The sequence below is a fragment of the Syngnathus leptorhynchus genome, chromosome 3 (assembly GCF_054491065.1).
Source record: "Syngnathus leptorhynchus isolate UIUO chromosome 3, UIUO_Slep, whole genome shotgun sequence".
NCBI lineage: Eukaryota > Metazoa > Chordata > Actinopteri > Syngnathiformes > Syngnathidae > Syngnathus > Syngnathus leptorhynchus.
This window is the reverse complement of record NC_141197.1, coordinates 2202077-2224251: the sequence shown is the minus strand read 5'-3', so window position 1 is coordinate 2224251 and position 22175 is coordinate 2202077. Positions and strand designations below refer to the sequence as shown.

General features: G+C 41.4%; 1 protein-coding gene and 1 long non-coding RNA gene across 8 annotated transcripts in view; both read left to right on the top strand.

Annotated features, from left to right (window-relative positions):
• The first annotated feature begins 650 nt into the window (after window positions 1-650).
• Window positions 651-4082, top strand: LOC147058847 (uncharacterized). The gene is made up of 3 exons (XR_015065746.1): window positions 651-824; window positions 2645-2844; window positions 2935-4082. It is a non-coding gene; the product is annotated as an uncharacterized LOC147058847 (long non-coding RNA).
• Window positions 4083-5119: 1037 nt separating this feature from the next.
• ppfia1 (PTPRF interacting protein alpha 1) overlaps window positions 5120-22175 on the top strand; it is a 66344-nt gene continuing 49288 nt past the window's right edge. For 2 of the 7 annotated variants that reach the window (XM_085908480.1, XM_085908477.1), the window contains exons 1-3: window positions 5122-6258; window positions 8583-8852; window positions 18346-18447. In XM_085908480.1, coding sequence (XP_085764606.1) covers window positions 8583-8852; window positions 18346-18447 — 372 coding nt within the window. In that variant the 5' untranslated portion in view covers window positions 5122-6258. Of the gene's footprint in view, window positions 6259-8582; window positions 8853-18345; window positions 18448-22175 lie in introns of all 7 variants that reach the window. The other 5 variants (XM_085908481.1, XM_085908479.1, XM_085908475.1 and 2 more) reach the window with 4 other exon arrangements.

The window sequence follows — 22175 nt, the reverse complement described above, 5'->3', positions numbered from 1 at the left end:
TCCACCAGGAAGGGGGTCGAGAACAGCTTGATTTGGTTTTCAATGGCATAAAATTCTTGGAAACGCTGGTTGAATTCCGTCATGAGAGCTCAGTGGCCTAGTGGTAGAGTGTCCGCCCTGAGACTGGAAGGTTGTGGGTTCAAACACTGGCCGGTCTATAAAAATGGGACCCATTGCCTCCCTACTTGGCACTCAGCATTAAGGGTTGGAATTGGGGGGTTAGATCACCAAATGATTCCCGAGCGTGGCACTGCTGCTGCTCACTGCTCCCCTCTTCCCAGAGGATGGATCAAAATCACATGGGGATGGGTTAAATGCAGAGGACACATTTCACCACGCCCAGATGTGTGACGATAATCATTGGGACTTTGACTGTGGGACTTTGACTTTGAGAGAGGCAATCACAAACACATATTTCTCCTTTTTAGCAGAAAGGTCGGTGTTTGGAAAAGCAGACTTGATTTCAGACAGCGTAAGGAAGTGTGCAGCATTAAAGCCTCATAGCTGTGTCTCAAACAAGGGGAGCTTTACGCAGAAGGCTTTCATGTGCGCATGCAGGGGTGGCACCAGCTGTTCTTTGCCTTGTAGGTTCTTGTTCAGTGTATTCAGATGATGCGTAAGATGAACTAAAAATGCCAGGTCGGCCAGCCACAGAGGGTCACTTAGCTCATGAAAAGGTCGACCCTTCTCTTTTAAAAACTGGTCTATTTCTGATCTCAGCAGGGGAAAAACGCTGCAGCACGGAGCTGCGGCACATCAGAGTGGTAGAGTGCATCCTCGTATTCAGCATCCACATCAGATAGGAAAGCATGAAATTCTCTGTGGTACAGTCTTCTCGCTCGAATTACGTTTACAGTTTTTACGAAAGTGTTCATTACATCGCCAGGCTGGACAGTCTTGGCACACAGTGCTTCTTGGTGGATTATACAGTGCATCCTAACACCCTCACCTCCGCTCTCTTTTACCTTGGCACAGACCAAGGATGCCATTCCTTTGCGCTCGCCAGTCATGGCCGGAGCTCTGTTTGTTGAGCTTGTCCCATTTAAGCCCTTTCTTTTCAACTGCTTCTGACACAGCTTCAAAAATAGATTTTCCTGTCATTGTGCCTTTTTGGTTCAAGCAGCTCCTCCGTACAGCAAAAAATATCTACTCCCCGGAAAAAAATTAACAGTTGCGCGGTGTCTGTGGCATCTGTGCTCTCATCGCATGCTATTGAGTAAAAATCAAGAGCACAAGCCTTGTCTCTCAGCTGGAGTTTCACGTTAGCTGACAAGTCCTCGATTCTCCGCACCACTGTGTTTCTGGATAAACTCACAGTTGAAATCCGGCACTTTTTCAGGGCAGATTACTTCTGTGACTTTGATGAGGCACTGCTTTATGAAATTACCGCCTGAAAACGGTTTGCCGTGCTGAGCAATAAGTTCAAAGACTTCATAACTTGCTCTTGTGGAGTTCTCCTGTGTTTTGTTGGCACGAAAATTTTTTTGCTGTTGAGCTTGCAGGCTAGCTGCCATTTGCTTAACTTTCTGTGCTCGTTCAGCACCGCTTTACGATGTGTAGCTCTGATTCAAGATTCAAGAGTTTTTATTTGCCATGTTTGAGCATGACAAACAAGGAATTTTAATTTGGTACATCACAGCCTCTGTTCAACATTTAGGTTACTAACAACACTCAGGACGTGAAAAATGAAAAAATATTCTCAAACATCCCCTGATCTTAAACTCCCAGGAGGGCAATGAAAAACTCAAAACTCCAACTAGGGGAAATGAGAAAACTTGAGATGAGCCCACAGATGGGAGGGTCCCTCTTCCAGGATGACCAGGCTGCAATGGATGCAGAGGAAACATAGTACAAACAGTGTAGACAATTCACAAAAGGTGTGGAGAGCAGGATATTATTGGACAGCAATGACTCTAAGACTCTAAGAGTGGTGTGAGTGCTGAAATATGCCGACGACACGACTCTGGTGTGTCTCATCACCGGGGCCGAGGAGACTCAATACAGGTCGGAGGTCGACCTTCTGGCCACGTGGTGCAGGGACAACAACCTCCTGCTGAACGTCAGCAAGACCAAGGGATTGTTGTTGACTTCTGGAAGTACATACCTGCCTGCCTGCCTGCCTGCCTGCCTGCCTGCCTGCCTGCCTGCCTGCCTGCCTGCCTGCCTGCGCCTGCCTGCGCCTGCCTGCCTGCGCCTGCCTGCGCCTGCCTGCCTGCGCCTGCCTGCGCCTGCCTGCGCCTGCCTGCGCCTGCCTGCCTGCGCCTGCCTGCGCCTGCCTGCGCCTGCCTGCGCCTTCCTGCGCCTGCCCGCCCGCCTGCCTGCCTGCCTAACGTGCCTGCCTGCCTAACATACCTACCTGCCTAACATACCTACCTACCTACCTACCTACCTACCTACCTACCTACCTACCTACCTACCTACCTACCTACCTACCTACCTACCTACCATGAATGGCTTGGGGTGAGCAGCAGAGTGATGCAGCGGCACCGTGCTGGGCCCATAACCCAGAGGTCGATGGGTTGAAACCATCCTCTGCTATTTGGAACTTGTGGTGTTTGGAAAGCTTTGGACCTTCTTTCAAGATGGATGGATGGATGGATGGATGGATGGAATATAATAACAACCCCTTTCGTATTTTATTCAGGTGTACATCAGCTGTCACAGTCTTGATGTGTGAGGCGGGGAATCTGAACACCAGGTGCTCACATGGATGCATCGATACTAAATGGATAGATGGTAACCAGCATCATGTAAAGAGAGAGGCTGTCATCCAGAGTGCCAACCATTTTGTTTCTCAAGGGCCATTGTGCCTTAAAAGGTCACCAGAAAGTAATGAAAGCACAGGTAGGATGATGTGAAATATAATTTCATTTTTTTCAACAGCACATATACATTGTTTTTCTGTCTAAAAAATGTGTCTCTTTTTCTCTCTAGCAATAAATTTGAATATGAACCCCGTATTCATCATTGGATGTCTTCTCGCAGTTGTTGGCATGATCAGCGCTGTTGCCATGTACAAAGCCAAAATGTCAAAGGCTAGGTATCAGCGTTTGCCAACTAATGAAAGCTAAACACCTGCAGACACTATGTAGAAAAAAAAAAAAATACATTATCGACATACAAAATTGCATTTCGAGGTTCTTTGAACATCTAAATTTGGGTTTGCAAAATAATGGTTGGGGCGTGCATATATTCAGACATATTTGTTATTGTTTAGAAAATAATTATAGTTTCTAGTGGTGTTCTAATCGATCAGTCAGCAATCGCAATCGTCCAATTTCCGTGGACAAGAATGTGACTGGTATATGCCGATCAATGCCTTTCACTGCCAGTCAAAAACAACGATCTCATCAAAAGGCTCCTTAAAATCTCCCTCATCTTCTGTAAATGTTCTCTCCCTTATTACAAAGAATCTTCCAGTCCTCTCAACAGTAAAATATTCTCATGTTTCTGTAAACCTCCATGATGCATACTGATTATCTTTGTTCAATCCAAAGTCAGTCATTTTCCCCCTGTTACAGACCAAATGAGTAAACTGAATTGTGTGTTGTCAAAATGAAATAATGTCCTGTTTGTCAATCATAAAGAATGAAAATTTGAATGGAATGTTTTTTTTTACCCATCATCAATTAATAAAAAAATAATTCACATATTAATTGATTATTGAAATAATCATTTGGGAGTAGCTCTAAAATCAAAGAGCCAATCAATGTGATTAGAATTGATACCGGCCGATCTCACTTATGGACGATTGGCATTGCAATCGACCGGATGAAAACCTTGATTGGAACACCCTGTCATGTAAAATCTTAATGATATTGAATTATGTAATTGAGTGTAACTGTAACAACAATCATAATTGCATGTATACGAACTTACCGTTGTGCTTGCTAAAAATATTCAGGGTAACTTACATGTTCTTTTTTAAAAATCAATCTACACAGAAAAATACAATCATCCAGTGTTGCCGGTGGATTTGTTTGTAATATTAAAAACTAGAGCAATAAATCTGTGGTGTGATCCTACCACAAAGGCAGCGCAAGTCAAGGAGAAATTTTCTGTATTTGATGTAAGTTCATTGATACCCCTGCTTGACAATCAATAAAAACACTGTCATACAATATCCAACATGTTCATTTTTGTTCAAATATGTTTGAGGTGTGACCTTGAAGCAATAAGAACGAAGATGGAGCATCCACAGAAAATCAACAGAAGCAGGGGGGCGGGTGTATATCCCACACAGGAAAGCCAGAGCTTGGATACAAACAATTGACCTCATTTCAGTTGTATTTTAATTTGTGTGCTCACATTTCACCAGTACCGTACACAATAGTTACACGACAGATACATGTTAGCGCAATAGCCCTGCTATTGGTTATCAGCAGTTACCTAGTGTGACAAAATAACAAAGATACAAACGTATTTGAGCACTCAAAGTCAAAAGTCTAAGTCAAAGTCCGCTTTATTGTCAATGTCTTCACATGTCAAGACACACAAAGAGATCGAAATTACGTTTTCCCACCGTCACTCACTCACTGCTCAAGTAATGACTTGAAACAAATAATCACACTGGCACAAACGTTAGAATAATTATCAGTGGTAATGACAAACAAGAAATTTAAAGTATACTTGGAATATGAAATAATAATACGATTTCAAAAGATAGAACACAAACATCAGCTATCAGATACGTACACGCTCATCAAAGTGTTGAAACCTCCACAAAGATTTAACACAAGATGGCGCAACTGATTTATTGGCCGTTCAACCAAGAATGTAGGTCAAACAAATGATGTTTGAGTACAGTAGAACTGCACTGGACAGTATTTATACTAATAATAATCCCTCACATGTTTATGTTGGTGAAATTGAATTCGTTGTTTAGAATAAATGCATTTTCATGCTTCTTAATTGCAGAGTGAAAAAAACTAATTAGAAAAGGGTGGAATAAAAATTGGGCCTATACACTTTGGATATTGCATTTGTATAATGTTTGTATATACAATAGGTCACATTGCACTATTGGGTTTAGCCTTAGATTGCTGATAACAATTAGCAAATAATTAATTATGCCGACCAAGCTGTTACCACTACTTGACTAATAAACAGCCTGGTGAGGATTGCTCGCACCGTTGAACAGCGTGCAAATATTTGAAATATTTGTGTTATTTTTAATCTGTTCTGGTGAGTCGCTGTCATGAAGGAGAGCGTGGCAGCTTTCGCCCTCCCCTGCTGTTGCCAACCCGGGAAGGGCTCCCCTGCCGCGGACTACCAGGCTCGTGAAAGGACCTTGCGACTGAAAGCCCACCATTGGCTGTCCCGACTGCCCAAGCTGGCAGCCAGTGGCGTCAGAGAAAGACTGGACTGACAGACGCTAACGTGGAAGTACCAGAAATTAAGGACATTGGAAACTCAAACAATGGGATTTTTATGCGAATTGTGGATTCCCCAAGTTGACGGAAACTAACGTTCAAGCGTTGTCTGGAAGTTTCAGAGTTGATCTCGATGTGGTGACGCTACAGCTCAGAGTCGACGGAAAGCTAATGTTAGCCGACTCGCTAAAGCTACGTGCGCGATTAATTGTTTTTGTCTAATTTATCGTCTTAACTTGGCGTATAAAACCGTATCGACACTCGAGACGATGTCGGGCACATAGACTCGAGATATGTTGGCTTTTGATAAACTTTTCGACTACTCGTCGTCGTCGTTATCTTGGCGAAGTTAGTCTTTCTAACTAGCGAGCGTTAGCCACCTAGCTGGCTAGTAGCTAACGTTGGCTAACTGTTGACTCCAAACGGATATAAAGCCAAAGAATTTAGCTTTAAAGTAAGCCAAGGGTAGTAACCGCACAGCTGTTTCCACGTCAGCGTACTTTTTAACGGTTTGCTGTCTACTTGTTTTAAAGTGATACATTCACCCGGAAGCGCTTTACTTTTTTAAAGTCGTTGTTGGTTTGAAACGTTAAAAAAACACTTCTAGATATGCAAATTACCGAATCAATCACCGGTTTACTTGCCTAATGCTAGCTAGCTCTGACTGAGTTAGCCGGCCGAAGTTGGAATCCTGCCCCCTGCTCAATGGGCTTGCTTTGAGGCCTTGTCTACTGTGGAAACATATCCATAGCCTTAATACAATTTCCCAGTTTCTGAGTGGAGTTCATATTTTAATGTTTGGATTTTTGGTAGTCCTCTTCACGATTTGATAGGAGCACCTGGACGTCGTTTACCTGCCAGTGGGAAATATTGTTGATTTTTCAAGGTACAGTATTTGGCACTTAATTAATAAAGTCCAGTACAAAACAACTACAAACACAGCATACGTAGTTGGGCTCTATTGTAAGAATTTACAGTAGGTTTTTGTGATAAGTGCTTTGTGTTACACAGGCAGACTTTTACATATGTAAAGAAGAGTTAGTTGTGTGTGTGTTTTTTATCTATTAAAAGCATGCTACTACATGACTAAAATGCAACATAAAAATGTGTTAAGCTGTAGAGATAATCAGAAATATTTCTTTAGTCAACTCATTTAAAGTCCATTGAATATCAAAGATAGTCCTGTAGCTGGGTCTTGTACAGAGATAATGTTGACCAAGAATAAATTTAAAATATTGTTCCATTTATCTCTACTTGGTCTTTTGGTGTACATGATGTCCATGATGCATTTGCACCAACCATCTGTCACTACACACTACACAAATGCTTAACCCAAACCACCTCAACCACCATCACATGAACTCATGACCTGTTTGACGCAGATATTCTGCAAAAATAGCTACTAGTGTAGCTCTGGCATTTATTTGCCTTTCACACAGAACATGGTATCCCACAACAGCTTCTGGGTGACATTTGTAAAAGTACTTTGAGTGCAGCAGTGTGAGGGAAATGTTTGTCAGCATGTAATGCCCTTGCACACACATTGTAAGTATATTCCATCTTTTAATCACATTTATCAGATTATGCAGTGAAACAACCGGGAGTCCATAAAAGGTAAATGATTGTTGTTTGCATGTGAGGCCATCGAACTGGTGTTTTCTACTACCTTATTCCTGCTTCAATTTGTTTCTTTGTTGGAATGCAAAATCCAGTTCACATGATTTCAGGCAGTTGTCTAGCAATCTGTCTGAGGGATGTGAAATTCTAGGTTTAGAAACTGGTTGTGATAGTAAGAATCACAACTTGTCATTGTAACCTTTAACCATATACTTCAAAAAATGCAGTTTTCTTAGTTTCCTATGGTTGAACAGGGGCTACTGTTGATCTCTGAACAGAACAACAGCTTATTGCTGCAACGATTTAACAGTAAGCACTTTCAGCTGATTTGTTTTTTGAATAAGATTTAGCAATATGCTTTGTTGACTCGAGTGTGTTGGCTGTCACAGCAAATGCATTTGTGATATTATGACCATTGGCTGTCTCAAATCTGTGCAGCGTTTAGTAACATATTTCTTTCAGCCAAGACATGGATATACTTGATATCAAAATGACTTGCCTCCAATTCTAATATTGTTAAACAACTTGGGGAGTCAGATTCTTCTGTTTGCTTACTTTGTTTTCTGACATGCATTTTCAAAGTCAAAGTCAGCTTTAATGTCAATTTCTTCACACACAAAGAGATCGAAATTATGTTTACCACCGTCCCACGGTGACTAGACCATTACACAACACATACAAGCAAATAGCACAAAGAGTAAAAACGAATAGACAAGAGCGATGAATAAGTAATAATCAAATAACCCAAATAATAAACAATAAATAAATAAATAGATAAATAAGAGGAGCAAAATGGAGCAAGCGTGCATACAGTAGACAGCCAGAACAAAGCGCAAAAGAAAAGGACTTCATGCACCCGAGGGGGGAGAGAATTCAGGATCCTGACAGCTTGGAGTACGAAGCTGTTGGCGAGTCTGGTGGTTACATATGAGGAAGAATAATCAGTCTGTAATCTACTCAATCTTTCTAGCTGTATTTTTCATACTGTGCGCAAAACAGAGCCATCCAATCAGACGTTTTTTAGGCCGATGCTGATATTTGAAAGGGGAATTTTATTTTTTTATTAATCGGCGGATTAATTCTAAGTAAATACATACCGAATATATTAACTTAGGTTTTTTTGTCACGTCCAACAAATATATGAATTAAAGAAAATGTTCGACTGTTTTACAATACTTTGCCATTCATTATTAAATTTTGAAAGAGAAATATTTATGAACAAAACATATAAAAGAATCAGTAAATAAAAATAATCAACCTTTGGGAAATTATTTAACTAAAATGCAAATGAAACAAATTATGAATGAGTTAAGAAAAACCTCTCGTTATGTACTTGTTGCTGCAAACTGGAGTGTCGGTTCGTGTACAGACAGGTTCAGCCCACTATTGTAAATAGGCCTGGCTGTAGCTGGTAGGTTGCTGAGAGAAGCCTACAGAACATATACAGCCTATAGTCAAACTAATTGTCGTCAACCATAGCCTCCTTTGCACTGCCTGTAAAAGCCAGCATTGATCTTTTATTGTTATGCTTCAGTATTGTTCTGATTCCTTTCCTGCTCATGTCCTAATGTCTCTTCCAATTCATGATTACAGATGATGTGTGAAGTGATGCCCACCATCAGTGAGACAGAAGGGCCTAATGGAGGAGGTGGCACAGGTCATCGAGGGTCCGGCTCCCCATTACAATCGGATTCTGAAGGTCATTTTGAATCGCTGATGGTGTCTATGTTAGAGGAGAGGGATCGTCTTCTTGAGACTCTGAGGGAAACCCAAGAAAATTTGAGTTTGGCTCAGGGTAAGATGAATGAGGTCAGCCACGAAAGGGACTCCCTCCAGAGACAACTCAACACTGCTTTGCCACAGGTGAGAGATACAAGGACATAGTATGTCTTCAATCTTTTTCTTGCTGATTATGAATTACCAACCGCGCTTTACTGTAACTATATTTATGGACTTTTATGGGGGGCCAGATCCAGAATTTGCCTTTCAGAGTAACAGTTAAGTCCTTTTCCAAAAGAGTTTGAGGTTTGGGAGGTAGAAAAAAAATCATTCTACTTTTATCAGACCATGAGAAAGTTCACAATTTTGAGGGAATCAATTATTCTGTCAAATTGTTTGATTTTAAACAATTTTGTTGCTGTAAAGTGAAAACCATCCATGTCTAAATACAAGCTTAGGTGGAGACTTATCATGCAGCGTGTGGTGCTCTGACTGATCTTGACTGCTCGGGAGGACGTCCCACCTCAAATAGTGGGGTATTCATTTTGGATTGTTTTGGCCCGACTTCACAACGTGCGTGTTGCTCCCCAAGAACAAACGAGCATGCAGCCAATTGTCAGTGACATGCAGCCAATCTGAAAACGAGGAGGCGTGGAAGCGCGGTGGGAAATCCAAAATGAAAACAGCCATGGCGCAACAGAAAGTCGGTGCTCGCCCTGTCTCCACTCATTTTTTTTCTTTACACTCTTTTTCTGTTAAAAACAAAAAAAATGCTTTCACTACTTGATCTGCCACTTTTGTTTACTCCAGTGTCACATTTAATCTCGGAATGTTTTGGGAGATTTCCCAGCTAACCGTCATATCTGTAATTTCTTTTTCAATTTTCGCTCAGTTTGTATGTGTATTACTTCATTTAAATATTTTAAAATCTTGTAGTGTGAAACGGGCTTTAGTTATCCCAAGGATTAATGTGAACCGCCTCTCCCTGCAATTTAAATGCCGTCAATTCACCTGTGGTGTTTCAATAATAACTTCCCCAATTTCCACCTCTACATTTCAGGGGTGTCAAACTCATTTTTGTTGTGGGCCACATTGTTGTCATAGTTTCCCTTGGATGGCCATTATGACTGTCAACATCTCCTATATACATATAATATAGGCTACACAACAAACTGATGAATAACTAGTTTTGAAATCAGGGACTCATAAATACTGTTCAAACAGTTTAAAAAGATAAATGTAATAAAAATTGCTAGCAATATCTTTGTTTTTAAAAAGTGAAGACAAGTTTTAATTTTACTAATGACACAAAGTAGATACAAAATTGGTCTTTGCGAACCACATAAAATTATGTATCTGGCCCCCGGGCCTTAGGTTTGACACCTATGCTCTACAGCATATGCAGTCCACCACCTAAGCACTGCCCACAAACCCTTCCACTCAAAAATACAAATGTCTAAAGTGGAATGTGTTTTTGTGTTCATTTCACACTGAGGTATTCACAGGTTACCATCCATGAGCCCCTTCGAGCTGGTAAAAAGCCCTTTCATGTCCAATCGCAGTTGGGCTTAGGCCGGCACCCACGCTCTTGAACTGGTGGCAGGCCAATTCATCCATGGTTGCCAGGTCTGAGTTTCATCGGTTACTTTGGGCTTCTTGTTTAGAAAAATCACTTGTAAATGTTAGCAGTCATATGTTAAGAGTTTCATTTGCTTTTCCAAAAGTACAGCTGCTATTTTGGACTTCTTCTGCTCAGGAGAGACTAGGAGCTTGCCCCTTTCTCTTTCATGTTTACAGAATGGGTAGAGCCTTATCAATGTTCCAAAAACTCATAGAGAAGTAATTGTTTCTGCGATCAATCACACTCATGGTTTCCTGAGCTAAAAATCAAAAACATATTCAAACTTTAAGATGAGTGGAAGACACTCAATGACACAGGCATTCCAGTTGGACAAACTACATAACATTACTCCTATGAAATAAATCCATTGTACCGTAATTTTCGGACTATAAGTCGCTCCAGAGTATAAATCATACCAGCCTTAAAATGCACAATAAAGTGAAAAAAAAACATATATAAATTGCACCGGCGTATAAGTCGCACTTTTGGGGCAAATTTATTTGTCAAAATCCAACACCAAAAACAGACATGAACCAGCAACAACAGGCTAAAAGATACGGTATGCTAACGTGACATATAAACAAACGAGGAGCTGAGAACGGGCCTGACGTAACATTCAGAGTTATTCAAGTAAGTATTACATAAATAACACGTTTATCAAACCATCTGTGTCTCTCCAATTCATTAAATCCATTTATGTAAACAATGTCGCGTATGCGCCGCATATGCTGACGTCGGACCCGTTGTAAGTTGTATTTCTAATTATTCCACAGACCCATATAACGATATATAAAGTATATTTCAAATAACTATCATATTACAACAATATTATCAAACCATCTGTGTCACTCCAAATCATTAAATCCATCGATCAAATTCCTCGTTCTTTATGTCAACGCCGCGCGTGCGCTGCAGAGATCTAGTATATAACTATATTGTAGCGTTAACAAAGTACCAGGAAAGACGTGGGTTTGGTAAACGGCTCTTTATTTATTTAAACAAGAGTTCAACGAGCCAACAACTACTGAACTTCCAGCCACGGAGGTGGAAGAGAGCTCCATAAATAGGACCGGGCGTGCGTAAAAGCCATGTCCGAGCCCCATCCACCTTCCCCGGACAGCCACCCGGCCGAGCGCCGGCCCCCGACTTCCATCCACGGAGGTGAAAGAGAGCTCCTGTCGAGAAGGACCGGGCGTGCGTAAAAGCCATAATAGTTTTTCAAACCTTCTGTGTCACTCCAAATCATTAAATCCTTCAAACTCTTTGTCCTCCGTGTCACTTACAAACAAAGCCGCTAATGATGCCGGTAGTACGTGGGGCCCTTCGTAATCTTCGTCATTCGGTGATCGAATCCTTTGACCCGCGGCACGGGTGACGTCACTTGCAGTTCAAATGACAGTAATCCCTTGCTACATCGTGGTTCGTTTTTCGCGGTTTCACTACATTGCGGATTTTTGAATTTAGAAAATTTTTGAACTCACATATAAGTAGCTCCCGAGTATAAGTCGCCCCCCCCTACCCAAACCATGACAAAAAAGGCAACTTATCGTCCGAAAATTACGGTAATTGTTTACCAGCTGCAGGAGGGTTGCACATTTTTCTCTTGAAGTGTCAAAATCATTATTAATTACATTCATCTCAGATTTTTAAAAAAGTGCAGCTGAAAAACAAAATAAAGCAATGTTTCAATAGACAAAAAAGGGTTTTCTGTTGGCACAAAAAAGTCTACTAAAACTGCATGGATAACTGTGGTGCAAAAACTGAAGTACGGACCATACCGTGGGTTATCTGTACTATTGCACCCCTAGTAATCATGTATGTTATTGAACATGATCAGAGCAGAACAGAAATTTCTATAAATTCCAACCACAGTGCAGGCTGTGTAAATAAATTGGCAAAACACACTGTAAAATCATGACAATTGTAACACACCCTTAGTGATTCTCAAAACCCAAAGCTAAAGAATAAATGGGTTTGGAGAGTTAGAATTCCCTGAGTTATCAAGATGACTCGCAAGAAGCGCGTCAAGGGAAGTTATTCATTACAAAATGAATTGGTAGATCTTATTCAAACAATTCACAATATTAGAAAAATACAGTTCACACAAATTATATTTGGTGACAGAAAAATGTGCACCCAAGGAATAAAGTAATATTTTATTTTGTTTTTAGTTTTGTCCTCTAATATCTAGCAAGTAATAGCCTGGCATGTATAGCACATTCTTAGCTGAGCATGCTATGATTGGCTTTTGTGAATGCTGTGAAATTATTTTACATGTGTAATGTTGCTCAGAGGGAAAAACAAAACCTGCACTGCAAAATTGAATGCCATAGGCAGTTTTAACATACACTGCTCAAAAAAATTAAAGGAACTGTTTTTTATCAGGGTATGGCATGAATTCAATTACATTTTTCTGATAAGGTTTTGGTCAGGCACGTGGCAGAGGGGGTTGTTAATCACTTTCAGCTGCATTGGTGTTGAAGGAATTAACAACAGGTACACTAGAGGGGCAACAACGAGATGGTCCCCAAAAGAGGACTGGTTTTGCAGGTGGAGGCCATTTCAAGCTCCTCCCTGTTGATCTTTTTTAACTGTTTTTCCACAAGTGTTGGCTTTAGCAAGAGTCATTATCACGACTGGAAGCATGAGGCGATTTTTTTTTAATCCTCCTGAAGTTGCGCAGATTGTCCAACTACTTCCCCCAGGCTGTTGCTCTGATGGACTCACACCACTCTTAGAGTCTCAGAGTCATTGCTGTGCAATAACATCCTGCTCTCCACACCTTTTTGGATTGTCTACACTGTTTGCACTATGTGTCCTCTCTGCATCCATTGCAGCCTGGTCATCCTGGAAGTAGGACCCTCCCATCTGTGGTCTCTTCTCAAGGTTTCTCACTTCCCCTAGTCGGAGATTTGAGTTTTTCCTTGCCCTCATGGGAGTTTAAGATCAGGGGATGGCTGAGAATATTGTCAGTTGTCATTTTCATATGTCCTGAGTGTTGTTAGTCACCTATATGTTGAACAGAGACTGTGATGTAACGAAGTCAAATTCCTTGTTTGGCACGCTCAAACATGGCGAATAAATTCTTCTTGAATCTTGCACTCCTCTAGGATGACATCCATCCGTCCTGCTGCAAGAAGATTTGATGTATCTCTCAGTACAATCTCCAGAGCATGGAGGAGATTCCAGGAGACAGGCAGTTACTCTAGGAGAGCTGCACAGGGCCGTAGACTGTCCTCATCCCATCAGCAGGACCGATATCCGCTGCTTTGTGCAAGGAGGAACAGGTTGAGCACTGCCCGAGCCCTACAGAATGACCTTCAGCAGGCTACTGGTGTGAATGTTTTTGCCCAAACAGTCAGAAACAGACTTCACAAGGGTGGCCTCAGGGCATGACGTCCTGTAGTGTGCCCTATGCTCACTACTCAGCACCGTGTGCTCGATTGGCATTTGCCATAGAACACCAGAATTGGCAAGTCCGCCACTGGCGCCCTGTGCTTTTCACAGATGAGAGCAGGTTTACCCTGAGCACCTGTGATAGACGTGAAAGGGTCTGGAGTAGCCAAGGAGAGCGCTATGCTGCCTGCAACATCATTCAGCATGACCGGTTCGGTGGTGGGTCAGTGATGGTCTGGGGGAGGCATTTCCATGGAGGGACGAACAGACCTCTACAGGCGAGAGAACGGCAGTCTGACTGCCATTAGGTATCTGGATGAAATCCTTGCACCCATGGTCAGACCCTACGCTGGTGCAATAGGTCCTGGGTTCCTCCTGATCCACGACATTCCTCATGTGGTAAGAGTGTGCAGACAGTATCTGGAGGATGAAGGAATTGACACAATAAAATGGCCCTCACGATCACCTGATCTAAACCCGATAGAACACCTTTGGGACATAATGTTTCGGTCCATCAGACGCCGCCAGGTTGCTCGTTAGACTTTGCAGGAGCTCACTGATGCCCTTAGACACATCTGGGAGGACATCCCACAAGACACCATCCGTCGTCTCATTAGGAGCATGCCGCGACGTTGTCAAGCATGCATGCAAGCATGTGGGGGCTACACAAGATATTGAAAAGAGTTTTGAATTGCATAAATTAAATTTAGGCAAAATGGACGAGCCTGCTACACCATTTTTTTCACTTTGATTTATGGGGTGTCTATATACTGAGCCCTCTGTAGGCTGAAAGCTCCTATTTCCATCAAAATATGTGGCATCCTTTTGTTCCTGAGACATTAAACTGTCCATATCTATATAGATATCCAACTTTTTTTTTCACCATTGAAATCTGTGTTTTCAAAGTGTTCCTTTAATTTTTTTGAGCAGTGTATAATGATGGATGTTTGAAACCTTGATGTTTCCATGCAGCAGTATCAGATGCCTTTCATTGGAGCAGCGTGACAAGTATGCGTACATGATCTTATTACCTGGCTTGACACTCAACACAAAGATTGGCTTGTTGTCCATCTGTTTGATGCGTTAATGAATTGTTTAGAACCAATGCAGTCATAAGACAGATCAGTTTTCAGTCATCACCGAGAAAAATTAACATTAATATTATGCAATTGTGATTTATGGCTGGGTAATTTTGTTAAACTTACGATAGGATACGTACCCCGATACAAAGGTCAAGATACAATATGTACAGCTATACTACTTACTAATTTACAAAAGCACTTGGACTTGCAGTCTTTTGAAAGCATTCACCATGAAAAAATGGCAAACATAAATCATGTAAAATTATTGCAATAATGTGCGTTATGGACATAATTTTTTATCTTGATACTTTTGATAATGATAGTACCGTATTTTCCGGATCAAAAGGCGGACCGGATTATAAGGCGTACCTTCAATGAACGGCCCATTTTCAAACTTTGTCCACATATAAGGCGCACCGGATTATAAGGCACATAAAATAGAAGCTATACTGCAACAAAGGGTTGACTAGGGTTGCGATATGCATCCACTAGCCAATAACCAATGAGCCCTCTGTAAACAATCACATTTCTCAAACTACACTATAAAATGATCAGAACTGACTAAAGTTTGATCTAACACCTTGGTACTGCATACCTATGTTTCCCTTCCATATCGATCCGTAAATTTACTCAAAACATTAACAGAGCAGCCGATTTTGATATGAAATACTGCACTGTCGGCTTTTGAGAAAATTTTGGATTTTTAGGTGGGCCTTATAGTCCGGAAAATACGGTAATATGGGTTCAATGAAATCTTTTTTTTTTTTCAAAAGATAAAGCAAAATATTAAGATAAAACCTGGCAAGTGCAGGTAAATGGACCGGCGAAGCGCCGACTGCTCGTATATTTTACCCTTCGCATCCATTTTCTATCACTTATCCGGATTTGGGTCACGGGGGCAGCAGTTTCAGTAGGGAAGCCCAGATTACTAATAATTGTGACATGATAAGTATGTTCATGTAATGCTCTTATATACAATAAGTGTACTGATACCGTATAGTGTCTCACAACGATTTTCACAACTGTCGCTAACATGGAAACTATAATAATAATAATAGTATTTATAGTAGTAATAATAATATTAATAGTGGTAGTAGAAGTAGCAGTTAGTATTAGTTGTAGCCGATATTTAGATAATTTGTGTTGTAACAAGTGATTTTGTTTTTGCTTTCTTAATCCACCTCAATTAGAAAACTTTGGAGGATTATGTTAAAATAACATGAAAAGATATTTTGAATAACAAAAAGCTGTGTACTGTGGTGACCCACAATAATTCAAAGACAGAGAAGTTACTTGGCTGCTGTGTTATGTCACGTAAACAGAATACAAATTGAGACATTATTTTTAGAGGATTGAGTCCGTTTGCCTTTTCACTTAAAAACATTTGGAGGATATGATGAAATAATCACATGAAAAGATATTTTGAATTACAAATATCTGTGTACTGTCGTGATCCACAATAGCTCAGAAACAGAGAAGTTACTTGGCTGCTGTGTCATGTAAACAGAATACCGACTGAGACATTCTTTTTACAGAGGATTGAGTCAACTTGTCTTGTCACTTCGAACTTTTGAAAATGCAATTTTTTTCTTGTCAGTTTACTGCAGCTTACGTCTTTACATTTATAGGCTTCGTCTAACTTTAAGGGATTAAAAAAATACACCTATTTATCTTGACAAAGAAAATCAGTTGAGAAAACCGGGGTTGAAGGCTGAACGAGGGAGAGAATTTAGAATGTTAAATGGGCGCTGGTACTGGTACTACACAACCTTTGCTTGTGCTCTGGAATGTAGGAAGTGAGCTCCTCTGTAATTACCCAAAAACCAGCTTCCTGTGGCGTATCATTGGCTGGCAGAAGGCAGATCTTGATAGGCAATAGCAGAAAAAAGAAAGAAGACTTTGGGGGATAAATGAAAAGACAGTTCCATTAGTTTCTATTGTCGCGTTACCACCCATCTAACATAACTATTACTACTATTTGCTTTATAAAAGACGGATTTATAAAGGATGCTCCCATCCACTGAGGCGCTCACAACCCACTGCACATTTTGGCAAGAGTGTGCTCTTGCCTATTTTCAGTGCTGCATGTAGAATTAGAAATCTTGAACCATAAATTTGTATCAAGAGGTCACTTAAAACATTGAAACTGATTTGATGCATGTGTTACAGGCTGATACAAGTGCCATGTAACGGTGATTGAATATTTGTATTGTTGTTTGTAATACATTCTCATTTTGCTGTTGAGACGAAAAGGGTCATAACGAGAACATGACGTCGAAGTCTAATAGTTGGAATATCAAACGGTAAATATTAAATGAAATTTTTTACAATCCAAAGGCTTAAATAATAAACAAATAAAAAATTACAAAGTATCAGTAATGTGTCAAGAAATCTAAGAGTAAATGCTTTCATGTTCAGTTGTTCTAATATGTTTTTGTTATGTTATTGGAAGCATTAAAATTTGTGTATTTGTAGTATTTTGTTGAACTATTAAAAATAAAACTTTAAGTTGTTTAATGCTCAGCTATTCGCAGCCTTTCACTGATGTTGTTTTTGCTGTGGTATCCTCCCCGCCCCTTTTTTGGTCTTGTTTATCTTATATATCCTTTTGGTTGTATAAATTAACATACTTGTTTTAGCAGCTACTGGTTGTTCTAAATTATATTCTTACAAAACTACTGCATGCCAAATGAGAGTGTCTGTGTTACCAGTGCAAAACTTAGTAGAGCCCTGTTAACAGTTGCATTTGCACAACATAGGTTACAGTTGGTGATTTTGGATTGTACAAACCAGCGAATTACACTTCTACATGTCTCAGTGAAGTACCGTATTGGGCCAAATATAAGACGGTGTTCTTTGCTTTGAAATAACACTGAAAAACCTGGGGGTGTCTAGACATTATACCCATTCACAACGCTAGATGGCGCCAGGTATCTTTAAAGCGTATGCTGAACTTAACTCCCCAGGCCAAAGCGAACCCCTGTCACGAAGAAGAGAATTAGAAATAGCGGTAGTACAAAGAAGAAAAACAAAAAATAGCGGTAAGAAAGAAAAGAGAAGAAAATAAGAATAGAGATAACAGAAAATGGAGAAACAGTAGGTTTATTTACATTTCAAAAACCAGAAGCCATTCATTTACAAATGTGATTGCACTTTAAATGTTCAGATATTAAGATGTGATAGACAGTTTTTGCATGATTTGAATGAGACAAAATAACATGCTTTTTCTCTTGAATATATTGTTTTAATCATTTGTTTCAGCTGTACTGTAATTATTTTCTGTATAAAAATTAAATTTGGTGTTCAAAAAGTCTTTTTTCAAACTTGAGTCTTGAAAAAGAGGCGGTCGTCTTATAATCAGGGTCGTACTATATTTGGGCCAATACGGTAAATGAGAAAACCCTGGCGTATCACGTTTATTGCTCAAAAGTGAGCTTGGCCAGACGACTTGGTAAAATTCGTAAAAAAAAAAAAAATACTGCAGTGTAGAATAAGAGTGTCATTCTGTTAGCAGAACATTCTGTTTGTTTTGTTGTAGGAGTTTGCAGCACTAACAAAAGAGGTGAATATGTGCCGGGAACAATTGCTGGAAAAGGAGGAAGAGATTGCAGAACTGAAAGCTGAGAGAAACAACACACGGGTTAGTTGAAATGTTATACTTCAAAATGTGGTGATTTGAACTCTTAAGAAATGAAAGATTGTCTTTACCATCTTCTACGTTAAATTAGGGCTGTACAACTATTTGAAATTCAATTAGGATTAAGAGTATTAGACGCTATAATTTCAAAATTGGCATAATTGTAAAAATTGATATTAATAAAATACGTAGCTAAAGTTGCTAATTCTTTGCAATATGTTCTGTGCAGATCAACTGGTCAAAGCGCAGTATTCTGATTAATGTGTTTTTTGTAGAACATGAATTTAACAGGCAATATCCACCTGTTTTTATCAGTCACAGGGGCCATTTTGCCACTGGCTATCGACTAGAAATTACATTAGCTATACAGGTCCCAGGTCTTGGGTCACCACCAATCATAGCTCAGTTTCACAAAACTGGTGAGTCGCAATTGGTTGTGATCTGGCAACTGTGTTTTCAGTCGACAGCAAGTGGCAAAATGGCTGCCCCCTGAGATGGATAAAAACAAGGGAATTCAAATTCCACAAACAAAACATTAACCAGAATGTTTTTGACTACCATATTTTTCAGAGTAAAAGTCGCTCCGGAGTACAAGTCGTATTAGCCATAAAATGCACCATAAAGGGGAAAAAAACATATATAAGTCGCATTTTGACAAAATCCAACACCAAGAACAAATATGAACCAGCAACAACTGGCTAAACGATACGGTATGCTATAGTGATATAAACACAAACGAGGAGCTGAGAACGGGCCTGTTGTAACATTAACAGTGACTCAAATAACTATAACATAAAGAACACGTTTATCAAACCATCTGTGTCACTCCAAATCATGAAATCCATCGAATTATTCGTCTTTTGTGTACACAATGACGCGTGTGCGACGCGCCGCTGACGTCGGACTTGTCGTCACTTGGAGTTCAAATTATTCCACAGCCCCATATAACGATATATAAACTATATAGCTACAGCTGAGACTCCCCGTATGCCGCCGATTGCGGCGCGGACTCCCCGAATGGAGCCGATAGCACGCGGACTCCGATTGCGGTTGGGAATCCCCATATGCCGCCGATTGTGGCAGGGACTCCCCCTGTATGCTGCCGATTGCGGCGCGGACTCCCCTTATGCCGCCGATTGCGGCTGGGACTCCCGGGGAGTACAATATAGAATACTATATATATATATATATATATATATACACACACACACACACACACACACACACACACACACACACTATATAACTATATTTAGTTATATAGTATATAACTATATTGTAGCCTTACCTAAGTACCAGGCAAGACGTGGGTTTGGTAACTGGCTCTTTATATCACAAAACAAGAGTTCAACTTATGAGGCAACACCGCAAGCGCCCCCCTGCTGCCTTCACGGCCTTGCTAGACAATCGAAAACTACTGAAGTCTAACAACATAGACTTGCTACTCTAAATAAACTATATGTCAAATAACGATAACATAAATAAAATAATAATAAAGTTTATTGAACCATCTGTGTCACTCCAAATCATTAAAACTCTTGACTCCAGAAGTCAGTGAATGGAACTCATTTTCAGTGAGGCTCCAATTATTCCACAGCCATAGTGTGCCCTCATGGGTTTTAAAGTGAAAATAACATGTGACGTGATCAACTTTACGAGCAAGTAATGTGTTAACAACCAAATAATAATTTGTGAATAATTACACATAAAAATCGCTCCTGAGTATGTCGCCCCCCCACCCAAACTATGAAAAAAAATACGACTTATAGTCCAAAAAATACGATAGTTGGGCTGCACATACAACATAATGTATGAAAAATTTGGCGTCAACATCCTCTTTAATATTTTTACATTAAAAACAGTCTGCACAATAAATGTTCTCCAAGTCAGATGACAGTAATTTTTTCTATCAATTTAGCTCTCCCAATACTCAGTTTCAAATTTTGTTTGAAATTGCCCCACTGAAAATTGTTCTTCACACGAAAATATAGTTTGCTACTTTACACAATTTGAATTAATAAATAACAGTTGATTACGTCCAGGTGGCATCCTGATGAGTATCATCATCAGGATATTGTATCCTGGATCTCGTTCTTTCGGTCACGACCCATAGCTCGTGACCATAGGTGAGGGTAGGAACATAGATCAACCGGTAAATCGAGAGCTTTGCCCTTTGGCTCAGCTCTCTCTTCACCACGACAGACCGGTACAGAGTCCGCATTACTGCCGACGCTGCACCTATCCGCCTGTCAATCTCGCGCTCCATCCTGCCCTCACTCGTGAACAAGACCCCAAGATACTTGAACTCCTCCACTTGGGGCAGGATCTCATCCTTGATCTGGAGAGGGCATTCCACCCTTTTCCGACCGAGGACTATGGACTCGGATTTGGAGGTACTGACCGCTTCACACTCGGCTGCGAACCGCTCCAGCGAGAGCTGGAGATAACGGCCTGAAGAAGCCAACAGCACCACGTCATCTGCAAAAAGCAGTGACGCGATGCTGAGGTCCCCAAACTTGACCCCCTCAATGCCTCGGCTGCGCCTAGAAATTCTGTCCATAAAAATTATGAACATGATCGGTGACAAAGGGCAGCCTTGGCGGAGTCCAACCCTCACTGGGAACGAATCCGACTTACTGCCGGAAATGCGGGCCAAACTCTGGCATCGGTGATACAGGGACCGAACCACCCTTATCAGTTAGCTCGGCACCCCGTACTCCCGAAGCACCCTCCACAGAACCTCCCAAGGGACATGGTCGAACGCCTTCTCCAAGTCCACAAAACCCATGTGGACTGGTTGGGTGAACTCCCATGCACCCTCGAGGATCGTGCCGAGGGTTTAGAGCTGGTCCACTGTTCCACGGCCAGGACAAAAGCCACACTGCTCCTCCTGAATCCGAGGCTCGACCTCCCGACGGATCCTCCTCTCCAGCACCCCTGAATAGACCTTACCAGAGAGGCTGAGGAGTGTGATTCCCCTGTAATTGGAACACACCCTCCGGTCCCCCTTCTTAAAGAGGGGAACCAACCCCCCAGTCTGCCAATCCAGAGGCACCGTCCCCGATGTCCACGCAATGCTGTAGAGGCGTGTCAGCCATGACAGCCCCACAACATCCAGAGCCTTTAAGAACAACGGGCGGATCTCATCCACCCCCGCGGGCCCTGCCACCCAGGAGGTTTTTAACTACCTCAGTGACTTTGATTCTAGAGATTGGAGAGTCTACCTCAGAGTCTCCAGGCCCTGCTTCCACAATTCAAAGTATTCTCCCCACCGACTCACAACGATCCGAGTTGAGGTCAGCAGCACGCCATCGCCACTGTAAACAGTTTTGACTGTGTACTGCTTCCCCCTCCTGAGACGCCCGATGGTGGACCAGAATTCAAGTCATTCTCCATGGCCTCGCCAAACTCCTTCCACGCCCAGGTTTTTGCCTCAGCAACCGCCGAAGCCTTGTTCCGCTTGGCCATCCGGTACTCGTCAGCTGCCTCTGGAGTCCCGCAGGCCAAAACTACCCGATAAGACTTCTTCAGCTTTACGGCATCCCTTATCTCCGGTGTCCACCAGAGGGTTCGGGGATTGCCGCCACGACAGGCACCAACGACTTTCCGGCCACAGCTCCAGTCGCCTGTCTCAACAATGGAGGCGCGGAACATGGTCCACTCGGACTCAATGTCCCCCGGGACGTGGGAAAAGCTCTGCCGGAGGTGGGAGTTGAAGCTCTTCCTGACAG